Source organism: Rhinichthys klamathensis, unplaced genomic scaffold, assembly GCF_029890125.1.
Source record: "Rhinichthys klamathensis goyatoka isolate OS25496 unplaced genomic scaffold, OSU_Roscu_1.1 h1tg000076l_1, whole genome shotgun sequence".
NCBI classification, from domain to species: domain Eukaryota; kingdom Metazoa; phylum Chordata; class Actinopteri; order Cypriniformes; family Leuciscidae; genus Rhinichthys; species Rhinichthys klamathensis.
This window is the reverse complement of record NW_026606618.1, coordinates 3,790,007-3,806,399: the sequence shown is the minus strand read 5'-3', so window position 1 is coordinate 3,806,399 and position 16,393 is coordinate 3,790,007. Positions and strand designations below refer to the sequence as shown.

Genomic DNA, 16,393 nt, shown 5'->3' with positions numbered 1-16,393 from the left:
ATTCTTCTGGATACTCAGCAGTAAAATACAGCAGGGGAAGGAGAGGGTTTATCATCAAAGCCAAATGTATGGATGTATTACACCATTCACTACACACTACGATGTTATTACATTAGTTTTACAGTCTAAAAGATGTTTATTAAGAGAAATAGGTAATCCTACCTTCCTTTACAAATGTGCTGAAATATTTTTAACTGCATTCACTCCGATATATATTTTTGATATCATTGTCTTCCATTTCCACTCCAGGCTAAACAGATCTTATAAAGAACTTTGGTGTACAGCCATTGTGTTTCCAGACATAAAATATGTTCATTTTCCCACCTCAGAAGGTCAGTTGGAATAGGAGTTTTATCATCTTAGGAGGCAAACTGCATTTCTGACAGGTCTGGAAGTGCAGAGAGAAATAGAAAGAAGATGAGAAATTGTTTCATATGATCGTCTCAGTGTTGATGTGTCTTTTTTGATGTGTCCCCCCCCCCCCCCCCCCCCCCCCCCCCCCCTTCTTTAAAAAAAAAAAAAAAATCAATACAGGCAATTTCAAGGATGCAGGTATATTTGAGACTTCCTGACAAATGCACTTCTAAAACTAGATTTCTGATCTCAGGGGATGTAGGAGATTCATTCAAGTTGCTTTACCAAGAGATTGTCACGAGAATGTTGAGACACTTATGTGGCTTAAAATATAGCAAGCCATGACCTTCCGTTCCAACCCGATCTCATGAGAAGACATTATTTTAAAAGATCGCAATTTCACATGAAATTGCATGTGTGGTTTTTTAGAAAGAGCATTTTTAGAAAAAGCATGATGGCCCAATCCTAACCACTAAACCTGTGTCAGTGTCAGTGGGGCGTAAGCAGATTGTATAAATGAGATTGTACAAATTCATGCAAAATAGCCACCAAGTCACCAAAACAGTCGCATTTTCATATAAATGTGTTTGATTTATATGAAAATGTATGATTGTTAGGAAAAATAGTAAGCATGAAGGTCCACCAAGTCACCAAATTGAAAAATATTGGTGATTATGAATTAAATTGTACAATGTTATTTATATGGCAATATACGAAAAAAAGTAACCATGAAGATCCACTGGTAACCTTAACGTAACCTTAACCGTCAGTGGGGCGGAAAAAGATCGTACGAAATCGTGCGGATGAGATTGCCAAATGCGTGTTGCCAGTTGTCTTTGGAGTTCCAGGGTTTCCAATGTGGTCGTCCCCCCCACCCCCATTTTTTCTAGTAAACCTTTTTAAACAGAACGACTCGTGAAACTGTTGTTCCTTGTTAAAGCAACGTGTGTGTCTGCGCTTTAAGGATTTGAGGGATTTGGATAGCTCAGAGCTCAAGTGAGGTTGTCAAGTGTTACTGACTTTGATTAAATGGGCTTTGTCCCATGGTAGATTGTAAGACAGAAAGTTTTTCTCAAAAGCAGAAACTGTGAATGTGGAAATTTAATTTCGGGGAATGCCAGAGCTCTCTTTCAATGAATAGAAAACCATATGAACAGAGATTTTACCATTTTTAACCATTATTACTTTGATGAAACCGTGTTTTAACCAGCTTTAGCCAACTTTAGCAGGTTAGACTTGTGTTTTAGGTTAAAAACACTGAGGCTTAACCAGCTTAAACCAGGAAAAACGTTTGTTTCATATGTAAAATTCAAGCATGAAGAGTTAAAAGTTTTTAATATTATTTATAAAGATTATTTACATTTATAAAATATCCTTTTCCACATCAAATAATCACAACCATCATTCACGAACTTGAGAAAAAGAAAAACACTTTTAAATGAGTGCTACACAGTAGCAAAATGACTAAATGCTTAAAGACACAAGAGCCAATCATACAGAAGAACATTTGAAGGGACAGTTCACTCACAAATTAAAACAGATTTCTGTCATCATTAAACCCTCATGTCAATCCAAACCTATATGCCATACTTTCTTCTGCAGAACACAGTATTTTGAGTGTTATTTTTGTTTCTCAATACAATGAAAGTCAATGGTCAAAACTGTTGTTTACCAACATGATTCGAAATGTCTCCTTTTTTTGGTTTGCAGAAGAAGGAAGTCATTGTAACTCGCTGCTTAACGACCATAGTACGGTACATTGTTGAAGAAATGAACTAGCTAGTCACGACTGTTTCCCGAAACCATATTGTCACAAAATGTGTCCTTCAACCACGTTGGTTAATGATGCCACGCAGGTGGTGGAGTAATAACTTCTTTTAATCAGTTTGAGATCGAAATTAATGCCAGATTTTTGCCATAAAGTCATCATGGCACATGCACACTCTTCAAAAACACACTTTAAATCTCTTGACAAACTAAAAGACGTAAATAAAATTTGCATATATTCTAAATGAAAGATATAGATTGTATTGAATGTCAGCATGTTTATTTTGCTCAATATAAGGATTTATTAAGCCCACATGTCATGCAAACAAGAAACTATGCTTCTAAACTCAGGTCAACCACACAACTTTGCGATGCTGTTTGCTATGGTTTCAGGAAACACCGACTCGCTGAACTATGCTGATAACAACGGAACTTGCCACCATGGTTGGCTAACAGCGCTTTTGGGAAATGCGCCCCAGGTTTGGAGCAACATGAGTAAATGATAAAAGAATTTTCATTTTTGGAGAACTATCCCTTTAAGCATCAGTGTTTCTAAACCAACAATCTCTTTTGGCCAAAATTAAATTCAGGAGACGTTCCATGAAGTCTTTGAGGTCCGGCACAAGACATGAAGATGTTTACAGTGTTAAATAACAGAGAACAGCACCCTGTCCTCCAGCTGATGACACAGCGATGTGTGTAAAGGGACACAGTATATCCAGTGATATGTCCCTTAAGACACCATGCCTATAGAACTTTCCCAGGCAATATGTTGGTAATTGTCCATTTTTGATTGCTGCACTTCTGAAGGGCCAGCTGATATCCATGATCCACTTCCACACTTTCCACCAATTCCAAACATCGCTTCGACTTCCTATTCTGAATGGAGCCTCCCTGCAAGACACAATACACATCAAAATGAGTGAACAATGACAAAGTTGTTCCAGGACCAAACAGGATGTTGATTTAGGAACATTAAGCAGGATACTTCTCAGAAAAAACAGGTTATATATGATTCACGAGTCTTAAAATCCCTCAGAGCTAAAAGCATGGCAGAATCCAAGTGACTCTTAAGTGAGAAATCAAAGCTACGTTTACACCTGAAGAAACATTCTTCTTTTAGCCAGTAAACACAGTATGAAATACACCGCTAAAGCCCAAAGCCTTTTAGAACAATGTCAAAAGGAAAGTGATGTTCCTAAAGTGGTTGCATCTGAAGAAGAGCCTCAAGGATTCGGAGTCTTACAGTATTGAAGGAGGCTCCGGAGACAGCTGAAACATGAAAGAGGAGGCCGTGGGCGAAGTGTCGGCCTCGTCCAATCATCTGCTACCGTATGAAATCCAACTCAGACAAGTTGAATGAAACGCCAAATGTCTTGCTTCACAGGCTAAATCATATTATTGAAGATACACAGTTGGAATATTTGTTACTTTTGTGCCGCTTTATTATATTCATGGCTGTAACATTAGCACGTGAAAACAAAATGTGATATACTGTGCTGAATGTGAAACTATATTATTGAAGAGAATACCATATGGTATGGTAGACATCTTTGACCAATTTAGACGGTAGAGTACAAAGTGCATAACTATGTCAAACTTTAGACACACTATTACAACAACAACAACAACAACAACAACAAAAACGTATATACTAGTGAAATCTCTGAAAATATAATTTTTAATTCAAGTAGTATAACTCCACATAATTTCTCGTGGTCATGTAGATTATGAACCAGGCATTATTAAGACGGCTGTAATTATAAAAGAATCTGGCATGCATCATTTAACAGGTGTGTGTCGCCGATAGGGACCACTACATCTGCTTCAATTATGTCCCTGAAAAAATAATATCACTGTTTTCACCCTGACTGCTGGTGGTGCCAAATGACCTGAAGAGCTAAATAATATATTTCAGTTGGGTACATGTGTCAGGTAAGCTTAACAGCGCATTCATTCACGACCTGCCAAGCGGTATCCTGGATACAGGCAGATTGTCAACAGACAATGTGAGTCGATAAAGACTTAATTAAAGCCATTTTTGATGCTTTCCAATGAGCCAAAAGCCAGTTCACTCTTTCACTGGTTTTGTCATCAATTATTCATCACATCTAAAAGGCCACAATGGATTTGGTGCACCTGATTCCATTTTAAGAAACTCCAGGGGAAAAAAGGTGGCCGCCATAAAGCCTTTATCCCACCGAGCTCATCTGAGACATAAAAACACGTCCCAAGGGTTTGTGTGAGAATTGATATCCTTCATACTCTTACACTTTTCTCGATAGCGTGTGTTTGTTCATCTACTTCGACATCTCTCCCAAGGGGTTAGCATTACCCTTTCCTAATAACCTGTTCTGACATTTCCACCACACTTCAGCTAAACCTTTTAGATGACACCGCCTGCTGTGACATATATTAATTCATCCACCTTTTAATAGAGACATTCATTACGCGGACCGTGTGCAGATGAAATCAAGATGTCTGCAACAATCCAAAACGACGCTTGAATTGAATTAGGAGAGCTTTACAGCACACACACACACACACACAACTCACACCTCTGAATTATTAATGCTCAATATCCAGAAAGTGTCCATTGTAGTCACACAGCCGGAGGGCTAACAGATGCTGCAAATTGACAGCGGATTTTAAGGGAAAGTTTTGGACTAGTACTTAAATGTTCACAGAACTTGATAAAAACAGTTTTGACATAGGCTTTAAAGAGGACCTATTATCTTTTTTCTTTCCTTTAGTCTGTAATGTTGCTGTTAAAGTCTCTATATCAGTAAGTATTGTTTCTGAACTCCCTGAAACACGAACGAACATCAATATTCCTCATTTAAATAATTGTAGCATATGAAAAAATAAGGGGGGGGGGGGGGGGGTCTGGTTGAGTTGCGTTAGTAGTGTAGTGTGTTGAAACTCCTCATGGTTAAGGTAAGGCGGTGATATTTACGAAACACACTGAAAGCGGTTGACCAATCGCAACACACTGGTCCAGCTGACCAATCAGAGCACAAAACTCCTGCTTTTCAGAAGGAGAGGCTTCATAGAGACAGGAACTAAACAGAACGTTACTGACAGACTGGAAAGAGAGGTGCTGCAAAATACGTGAAAAATAATGTTTTCAAGCATTAAAGTTGACTCCAAAACAAAATCAAGACTTATAAAAGAGGCATAAGAGGTCTCCTTTTAATTGAGCTGTGCAGTAAGGTCTATGTGTAATAAGCTTTGTGTAGAATGTAATGCACACTATGAAAAAGTAAAGCTCTTCATGAAACTTCATTCAAAAACAAACCAGACAGCACAAACTGACCATTCCAATACCATACTCATTTAGACTAATCTAGGCTCCAACCAATAGTTAGCATAAGAAAGATATTTATGCAATAATCATACAATTTATTTAGCATATTTTTACTTTACAGAGCATGAGAATAATAACGTTTTTGAGCATGTGATTCATTGTTTTTGGATGTATACCTGAGTGAAGAGCCAGGAGAGCTTCATGTGCTTGTTGCTGGCGTAGCTGCATTCCAGCAGTCGCGGCCGGCCGTTCACGTCCACCAGGCACTTGTTGTCATCGTCGTCGATGGTCGGACTCAAGCCTCCGACATGCAACTGCTGAGAGTTTGAGTAGTACACATTCTGAAACAACAGAAGAGAAAAACATCTTTTAAATTATACATGTAATGTATAAAAGTGTATAAAAATATGTATTCAAAATATGCTAGGCTAATGGTAACATAATAAAAAGTGTAATAATTAAGAAAGAGCAGGTGTGAGCGGTCAAAAATGTAGGCTACTTATGCGTGCATGTATGTATATATATATATATAGGCAAAAGTTTCCATGTAAAATTTAATGGAAAAGTAAAATGCAATGCTTTAGAATAACAGAAAATATAATTCACAAATGGAAAGTATGGGAATTATACAACTGTCCAAAAGTTTGGGGTCAGAAATATATTTGAAAGAAATGGATATTTTCTTAAATATTTTTAAACTTTTTCCATTTCAAATAAATGCTGTTCTTTTGAGCTTTCTGTTCATCAAAGAATCCTGAAAAAATCACGACTTCTAAAAAAATATTAAGCGGTACAACTGTTTTCCACATTGCTAGCGTTACATGATCCTTCAGAAATCATTCTAATATTATCAATGTTTTCATCCACCAATTTGTATGTGCATTTTGGGATATCACATAAAAAAGCTGGATGGACATGCCAAGTTGCACATAAATTCTAAAAAGAAAAAAACTTCAATTGAGGAGGATACATTTTTTATCCAATGAGAATACATGCTCATAAACCACGATAGAGACACATTTACTAAATAAATCCCTTGATGCTCAACAAAACAAACTCATGCCATTTTTATTACAGAAATTTTGCACCAATTTCCCAGGAAGTGACGATTTTGTTCACATGGGATGGAAATGGTGCTTTATTCGCAAATGTTTTATGTGATATTCGAATTTTAACAAAGTTAAATTCACAACTTTGGATGGAAACATACAGTAGCTATTGAAGACTGGAGTAATGGCAACTGAAAAAATTGTAGAAATATTTCACAAAATTGCTGTTTTTACTATATTTTTGATCAAATAAATGCAATCTTGGTGAGCATATAGGATTTATTTCAACAACATTATAAAATCATACCAATCCCAAACTTTTAAAAGGTAGTGTATGACATCAGTTTCAATTGTTTGTACAATTAACATTTTATAAAAGAAAGTTTTGTTAAGAAATTTGTACATGTTACAACAAAATTTTAAATGTTATTTTATTAAAAGCATAGGCCTGAATTGCAATAACAAGAAAGTTGTAATGCCATGACATGCGTTTCATCATTCAGATTAATTCATTTGGGCCGTCTGAATGTCTGTTTGTAAATCGTGCTTTATTCAGCTCTGTATTACATAGGCAATAGAATGAATTATTCATGTTTGTTAATGGTGTCTTTCCTGTGAAATCTCTAAGACGATGTGGCTCAGTTCCAAATCCCAGCATCTTAATGGGCCCAACAGGAAAGATGAACTTTTTTTAATCAAGACTCATTTGTTCATTTCAAACATGGGCTGAATGCCAAATGGCCACTTCTACAAAGCATTTAAAGTGTGTGTACATCACTGGTGATGGGAAAGTACATACTTTTAAGCATGTAGAAAGAAAATCTGCAAGTAATGTGACATTTTACTATTGCGGCTTGATAGCACAAACCTCTTTGTCATGTTCTGTTTGCATTTCTATGTAAGTATTAACACCTATATAAATACATTTCTTAATTTAACTGTTACTTTTGGGTTTATACATTTAAAACTCCTCTTCTGTAGTGCAAGGTTTATGGGTAATATTAGCAAAAAAGCATGCACCAACGCATTCTTCACAAGTGCACTAGAAATAATACACCAACTTTAGCAAACTATTTTCATCATAAGATGATTTGGCATCCACTAATCTCAATACTACATACTATAAAATATGGAAATTATTCAGCCCTGATTTTTGCTTATCACTCTAGGTTTTTTTCATTTATTTTTACCTACAGCAGGTAACTGACGCTCTGACGTATTGTGAAATTAAATGTTCTACTTACAGAAACATGACATTCAAATTTTTTTAAATTAATTTATTCACGTTTACATCACTGTTTGATGGCATGTGGGGCAAATGGAATGGACAGAGTCCTAAACCAATAGCCCTGATACTTTAATCCCTTGCCATACAGGAAAAACCAGCATTTTCAGAAAGAATTCATTTCATGCAACATGCCCACAATTTTTCTTCAGGGTTTGGATGGATTGATATTTTACTTTAAAAACAAGACCTTGGAGAAGTGCTAACAATATTATTGATTAGATATCCCATGCAGTGCATCAAAGAAATGCATACTTTTCTCAAAAACATAGATTCAATTGGTTGTTGTTTACCATCTAGAGCGATTTTGGCCGTCCAAATTTTTTTGAGAGCTACCATTGCTTTGTGTGTGTCAAGACTTTTTTTCTGTGGAACACCTGAGCCTACAGTAAAATGAAATCAAGTTGTTTGACTTTGGAACGGCACCAATGCAAAATGGCTCAAACTTATGCGAGGCACCTTGAAATGAAAATCTCTGTGAACACAAAGGCTGAACAGGCAGCAAGTGCATCTCCACGGACACGTAAAACAACTAATCATTCATTCACAATGGAAACAATGCATATCCTTCGGGATCCTTTGATGAGCACTGGAACTGTGACGGGAAGGAATGGAGGGCTAAAATGGGACGGGGAATAATGTAAGAGAGAAGAAAAATAAGGACTCAACTTGCAAGGGACCCATTTAGCACTGTTTCTGCTTGAAAAACCTTGCTTTTTACTGCTTGGGAGATTTATGGCTGTTGTATGGGAACAATGTTCCTTTTGCTGAATGAATGGGAGATAACGCACTGAAAGAAAGAGTAAGCATCTCTATGCTCCCTTTCCAACATGCTCAAATCCCCGAGCAACTGCCACGGTGTTAATACGCTTAGCTGAGGTATTGTCTACCAGCCCATTAAAGATAAAACTAATCCAGCACCACAAGTACAGAGACGGTGATATCCTATCAGAATGCTTGAAATTAGTTTTAGTGTGCAAATAGACATGATGCACTGTAAATCATGCAGAAATATTCTGTCTGGTGGAGAAGTTAAATGTGTATATGTATACACGTGTACTGTATATGTACACTGTAAAACAATTTTTTATTTAAAATAAGTTATGACAAATATTTTTTTTACAAGTTATGCACAGTTCAACTCATTTTTTTAAAAAGTCAGTTTAATGTAATTTAAGTTCAAATGCCTTTAGCATCCAAGTTCATTGTACTCAATTTAAGCCAGCAACTTTTTTTAATTTAAACTGACTTTAAGCATTCTGATAGCATGTGACCAGTTACATATACACATATTTAATTTATTTAATTTTATTGTAATTTTAACAATATATACAAATAAAAATAATTATTTTTATAACAATTATATAAAATCCATCCATTCTCCAAATTGCGTATCCTCTGTAGGGTCGTGGGAATTATATAAAATATTTAATATAATAATAATAATAACAACAATAACTAATTAATATTAACTATTATATATAAAATTATATAAAAATGATATATTTTCTTATAACTCTAATAATATATTGTGATGGATTTTTCTTTTCTAATGCTAACCTATAATCTGACTATCCGCTTTTCCTAAAATGCTCACTCTGTAATACTCCAGCTCCCTTTGTCTACAATCGACAACCGCTGAGTTTTTCTTCTAATCCTACCCTACTCAAGCTCTCTGTGTCGTTTTACGACATCTTAGCTTCGAGTTTTCTGAACTACTCTACTCAAGCTCTCTTACGTCCCTCTCGACGTCTTAGCTTCGAGTTTTCTGAACTACTCTACTCAAGCTCTCTTACGTCCCTCTCGACGTCTTAGCTTCGAGTTTTCTGAACTACTCTACTCAAGCTCTCTTACGTCCCTCTCGACGTCTTAGCTTCGAGTTTTCTAAACTAACTTCTTTGCTGCGCAGCTTAAATGACAGACAGACTTCAGTAGATGTCCCTTGAATGCTCTTTATTACGGCCAGGAGTTCGAGCATTTCTCAGAGAATCTCCCAAGAATAAACAAAGCCGGAGGATCTCAGACAATTTCCATTGAGAATCCCACCGAAAACACGGAAACAACAGTTTTTATACAATAGGGAGGTATGGCATAATGACATTAATTTGATTGGTTATTCATTTACAGTCTCTTCTGTTACTGGGTAGAGAAGAATATGTTTTGACGATTACTTCATTGATCACAAGTTCTAACTTAGTCATCTGTCTAGTTTCATTTCCCATATTTGTTATTTATACACACAGTCAGGGGTTCGACACACACACATTCATGTAAAATACAGAAAGTCTTAGAACATGGTTTTTAGAGATTTAGCAGGTTAAACAAGGTCAAATATTAAAACATGGTTTTCTTAATATTCAGTTTAAATTTTCCACCACAATATACAAATCAATATTTTATAGAACAATTACATAAAATCAATCCATTCACTAAACCACGACCCTACAGACTATAAGCGGTTTAGTGAATGGATTGATTTTATGTAATTGTGATAAAGGCCATTATTTTCCATAATGTAATGATACAAATTAAACTTTCATATATTTTAGATTCATTGCACACCAACTGAAATATGTTTTAATACTGATGATTTTGGCATACAGCTCATGAAAACCCCAAATTCCTGTCTCAAAAAATTAGCATATCATGAAAAGGGTCTCTAAACGAGCTATTAACCTAATCATCTGAATCAACTAATTAACTCTAAACTAGGGCTGTCGCGGTGAAGGAATTTCCCTTGCGGTAATTTTGAGTGGCTCAATAGCGCGATATGCGGTATTACCGCCATTTATTTATTTATATTTATTTGTTGCTATAAATACGTGTTATGATGTGGTCAGCATACACAAAAACAATGTAACCAATGTAACCGAAACTAAACAGCGTCTCTGCGTATTGAAAGACTCACTCAGCGCGCAGTTACATTGTTATGCCAACGGACTGTCTTTGAGTCATAGACTGAGTGAGTCATTAAACCGTTTATTCAACGAAAACGTTGAAAAAAACTGATTCCTTAAATGATAGATGAAATGAAACAAGGCGTTAATTATTTTTTTTAACTTTGAGCTCCACGTTTCAAGGCTCAGCTGGCCAACAATGCTTCACTTTTGGGCAAAGCTGAAGCAATGCTTCACTTTATAGAGACCAATGCGTGACTCGCTGCTTTCCCCCCACGGCTTCCTCACGCTGTGTAATGCTGACCAGCGCTGACGCCATTCATGGTAAATAGCCTACCCTTACACGTTAACAGGATGATACGACAAATATTTTGCTTTCCTTGGAAACGGCAACCTTTTCACGAATATACATGATTTGACTTCAAAGACAGACGCAGGTAATCGCACGCGCTCAGGCGATCTCATTCACTGTCTGTTTAGGCTTAAGTCCAAATCCACGAAGCCTCTGTACAAATCACCATGATAAACAGTGTTGTTATCATTATTAACTTATTTAACATTCAATACACATGGTACGAACTACGAAGGGTGGCCTTATGAAAAAAGAAAACGCGGTTTGGCGGTTGCTGCGGTTACTTGCATTCCTCTGCGGTTGGCCTGTCAGTAGCGCGGTACCGCAATATTGCGGTTATCGCGACAGCCCTACTCTAAACACCTGCAAAATATTCCTGAGGCTTTTAAAAACTCCCAGCCTGTTTCATTACTCAAAACCGCAATCATGGGTAAGACTGGCGACCTGACTGCTGTCCAGAAGGCCATCATTGACACCCTCAAGCAAGAGGGTAAGACAGAAAAAAAATTCTGAACAAATAGGCTGTTCTCAGAGTGCTGTATCAAGGCACCTCAGTGGGAAGTCTGTGGGAAGGAAAAACTGTGGCAAAAAACGCTGCACAACGAGAAGAGGTGACCGGACCCTGAGGAAGATTGTGGAGAAGGACCGATTCCAGACCTTGGGGGACTTGCGGAAGCAGTGGACTGAGTCTGGAGTAGAAACATCCAGAGCCACCGTGCACAGGCGTGTGCAGGAAATGGGCTACAGGTGCCGCATTCCCCAGGTCAAGCCACTTTTGAACCAGAAACAGCGGCAGAAGCGCCTGACCTGGGCTACAGAGAAGCAGCTCTGGACTGTTGCTCAGTTTTGCATGTCATTCGGAAATCAAGGTGCCAGAGTCTGGAGGAAGACTGGGGAGAAGGAAATGCCAAAATGCCTGAAGTCCAGTGTCAAGTACCCACAGTCAGTGATGGTCTGGGGTGCCATGTCAGCTGCTGGTGTTGGTGCACTGTGTTTTATCAAGGGCAGGGTCAATGCAGCTAGCTATCAGGAGATTTTGGAGCACTTCATGCTTCCATCTGCTGAAAAGCTTTATGGAGATGAAGATTTCATTTTTCAGCACGACCTGGCACCTGCTCACAGTGCCAAAACCACTGGTAAATGGTTTACTGACCATGGTATTACTGTGCTCAATTGGCCTGCCAACTCTCCTGACCTGAACCCCATAGAGAATCTGTGGGATATTGTGAAGAGAAAGTTGAGAGACGCAAGACCCAACACTCTGGATGAGCTTAAGGCCGCTCTCGAAGCATCCTGGGCCTCCATAACACCTCAGCAGTGCCACAGGCTGATTGCCTCCATGCCACGCCGCATTGAAGCAGTCATTTCTGCAAAAGGATTCCCGACCAAGTATTGACTATTGAGTGCATAACTGAACATAATTATTTGAAGGTTGACTTTTTTTTTGTATTAAAAACACTTCTTTTATTGGTCGGATGAAATATGCTAATTTTTTGAGACAGGAATTTTGGGTTTTCATGAGCTGTATGCCAAAATCATCAGTATTAAAACAATAAAAGACCTGAAATATTTCAGTTGGTGTGCAATGAATCTAAAATATATGAAAGTTTAATTTTTATCATTACATTATGGAAAATAATGAACTATCACAATATGCTATTTTTTTGAGAAGGACCTGTATATGCATTATTGTCACAGTGGCTGTAATGACGCGCGTAATGGCGAAGGATTAGAGAAACAAAAAACTTCAAATGAATAAATCCTTATTGGAAAACTCAGGAGAGAGCTGGAGAAACAGTAAGCACAACCACTTCTAACATAGACAATACCAGACAATGAAACACAGGAAACTGAGGGCTTAAGTACACAGAGGATGATTGACTGAAACAAAACATGAGTTATCTAATTAAGAACCAAGGAGATTAACAAGGAAGTAAAGAAAACAGGAACAGTATATTATATTATATTACGTATATTATAACATCGTACAATAATAGCCATGAAGCCACTAAAATGTCCTATAATTAGCAATAGTGTAATTTTGATTTCCTCAACAGATTCTAGAAAGTTTTGAATCAGCAAAAATAGAAACTGCATTGCTTGGTACCATTGTGTCGTTTCCAATAAGAAAGGCGGAAGCACACACGGATATGAATTCAGCAGGTGTAAGAGACCTAACTAAGTAGTTAAAATCATGCTGACAGTGCTGTTCTCTCTCTCTTTCCCTCCCTCCCTCCCTCTCACTCGCTCTCATTTATATATCTCTGACACACATTCACATTCTACAATTGTTCCTCACCTAAATGATGCCTGTGGTGGTGAAACAACCCTCCCTGCTTGTGTTCCAAGTCATTGCTCTTTATTGAGATTCATTATAGTGACTATAGCCCTGGAATCTGTCTAAATCTGAAATCCCCCGGTGAGTCGATGCTTTATGGAGAAAGCTCCCTATTTTTACAGTATTTTTGCAGGATATCATTTGTTGTGGAACCTGGTGGTGTAATACACTCAGAATAAAAAAAATAAAAAAAAACCAGACTGGATTGCCTCAAGCAGCCCAACTGCTCAAAAATTCATATTTCGGGCATCAGCACAAAATAATGAAGAGGTTTTATGCAATATAATGACTGTTTTATGGGTTGCAAAAAAATTGACAGTCTATCACTGTGAAACACTGAGCTCAGTTGTAACGGGAAGATGGGAAAGCACAATCCAAGTGCATATAAGGAGATGCCGAAGCCAAATCTTCATAAAAGAGAAATCTTCATAGAGGAAATGACTTACATTTTTACCATGAATTAAACAACTGAAGTGTGCAGAGCCTTTGTACAGTAGATGGGAAAAAGGATGAATGATATAGCTATAAAAAGTTCAATCTTGATATTTTCAGGCTTTTGATATCTCAATATTTATGTATTCGCTCTGAAATGGTTTAAAATATTATTTTTTATATATATTTTTTTAAATCTTTTTTTTCAACAGCCGTTGTTGTCAAATAGATTCAAAGTTTTTAACACAAGAGCTAAAATACAGTGAAAAAATGTGTTAAAATGAATCAAGGCATGTTTTCCACACTGTTTTCACAAAATGAACTGAAGGAAGAATCTTTTTAAATATGTATATGTAAATTTGGTAACACTTTAAGTTCTATTAATGTTAGTTAATGAACTAACTAACAATAAGTAATACATTTGTTGCAGTATTTATTATGTTAACATTAGTTAATAAAAATATTAGTTCATGTTACCTACCTAAATAATATTAACAGATACAAATTTTGACTAAGATTAAAAAATGTTTTAGAAGTAGTTAGTTCATGTAAACTAATACAAATGGAACATTATTGTAAAGTGCTACTGAAAATTGTAATTAACACTTTTTGATTCAAAGTTTCATTCAATTCGTTGGAATTGACAGTTTTAACTGACCCACATAAATTAATTCTTTATATTTGAAATCCGATAACCGATATATTGGCCGATAAATCTAAATCCAAATTTTTATATAATTTTAGAGAGCCTGATTACAAAAACAAAAGTCTCACGATTAAAAGCCATGTCCCAAGCACACAATTATACTGTTCTCATTGTAATTTTATGTAGCCTATATGACAGACTTGCATAACATGTAGCACTTATAACTGTATTTTCCTTTTTGAAGTGATTCCAATCCTATTTCAAGCAATTCAAAACCATCATGGAGAACAGCGCGCATCTGAAGTGTCTCAGCTGGGAGTAATAATACATTATTTATTGGCTTTAATATATCAGCGAACTTTTCTTATCAGGCCAATAACGATAACATTAAAAATGAACAAATATCGTCCGATTCCGATATGGTCAACTTGTTACATTTCCTGATCCTGTTTAACACATTATTTCCTGTTCTGGATCTCTAGGCCAAAAATAAGATCTTAAAGATGTTTCAGTTCACATACTGTGCTGACATAGTGAGAAACATGGAATGACAGAACAGGAGACATGATGGAGTCAGACATGAGCACTTATGTATAAATGAATTGCACACACACTAAGGGCTGAAAAGTATGAAAGCCAGAAGGTGCAGTGGACTGGACACTAACCTGAGGCGTCAGGCCGTGGCAGATGTACAGGATGGGAATGTTGTCGGAGTCGGGACCTTGATCCACACACAGATCCGGCCTCAGGCTGTTCCTCAGCTACATGCAAACACACACACACACACACACAACAAAGATGAACTAAATGGACCGACACATTAGACTCATTTCACACTGAAAAAAACGCAGAGGAAGAGATGAATTAAGATCACAAAAACCATCTTTCTTCCTCTGTCTGCTAATGGCCAATGTGTGTGAAAATGGCCTGGAGCTCAGCTTTCTTTTATCTTCACAATGGAGCTGTTAATTATGCTATTCCACAAAAGAATGCCAATTAGGAAAACCACTCTGTTGGCCTTGCATTGTGATAAATGATGAAACAGTAGGCCATGAGAAAGAAAAATAATACTCAGTACAAACTATTTCTATAACTCAATATTATGAGAAACAATGTCATCTATCAGATATAGTGATGTCATGTCTCTAAGTGCTAATCAACTGCATTGTCTTTTGTCAAGCTAAATTAATAAATTTGACTATGTTGTTATATAATTATGTCGTCAGAACGGTAACCAAGTTTTAGTTTAATTTGACATTACAAACCTCGTGAAATGACAAGATGTCTCTTAGAAAAATAATGTAATGCTTATATTTATACAAATATCTATGCTATGTTTTTGAACAATTAATTGATATGAAAAATTATGGTCATATTTTTGAGATTTTATGAGATATTTTTGTGGAAACCTTGAAACATTTTATCTGGATTTTTTGATGAATAGAAAGTTCAAATGAACAGCATTTATTTGAAATAGAAATCTTCTATCATAAATGTTTTTACTGTCACTTGTGATCAGTTAGAAACATCCTTGATAAAAGTATTAACTTCTTCAAAAACTAAATCTAATCAAAATATGCATTTTTGTGAATACAGCAAAGGTAAGTTGGAAACACAATTAAATTAATATATTCTAAAATTATAAATATAAAATGAAAATAATAAAATAATGTATTTCTGTTGATGTGTTTAGAAAAATGTCTATATTTACACAATCAAAATTGCCATCATCTATTAACCCTCTGGGGTTCTTCGGACCAAATGGACCCGAAGAATTAAAATAAAAAAATGTGTAAAATCATAGCTTCATCGGAATGGTCCGAAATTTGGTGACTTTGTTGGTACTTGGTATATGAACACCCAAAAAAATTGGGGACAGGATTTGAATAGTCTAAGTGGTTGTAAAAAAAATGGTCACACTCAGGGCCTTCGGGTCCAAATGGACCCGCCATTAGAAATGAATGGG

The 16,393-nt window shown here is 36.5% G+C and overlaps 1 protein-coding gene across 2 annotated transcripts in view; it reads right to left on the bottom strand.

Annotated features, from left to right (window-relative positions):
* Positions 1 to 2,299: 2,299 nt before the first annotated feature.
* The window catches only part of galnt18a (UDP-N-acetyl-alpha-D-galactosamine:polypeptide N-acetylgalactosaminyltransferase 18a), a 99,486-nt gene continuing 85,392 nt past the window's right edge, over positions 2,300 to 16,393 (bottom strand). For both annotated transcript variants that reach the window (XM_056251013.1, XM_056251012.1), the window contains 3 exons: positions 15,093 to 15,188; positions 5,605 to 5,769; positions 2,300 to 3,015 (listed from right to left, as the gene is read on the bottom strand). In XM_056251013.1, the coding sequence (XP_056106988.1) occupies positions 2,869 to 3,015; positions 5,605 to 5,769; positions 15,093 to 15,188 (408 nt within the window). In that variant the 3' untranslated portion in view covers positions 2,300 to 2,868. The remainder of the gene's footprint in view (positions 3,016 to 5,604; positions 5,770 to 15,092; positions 15,189 to 16,393) is intronic.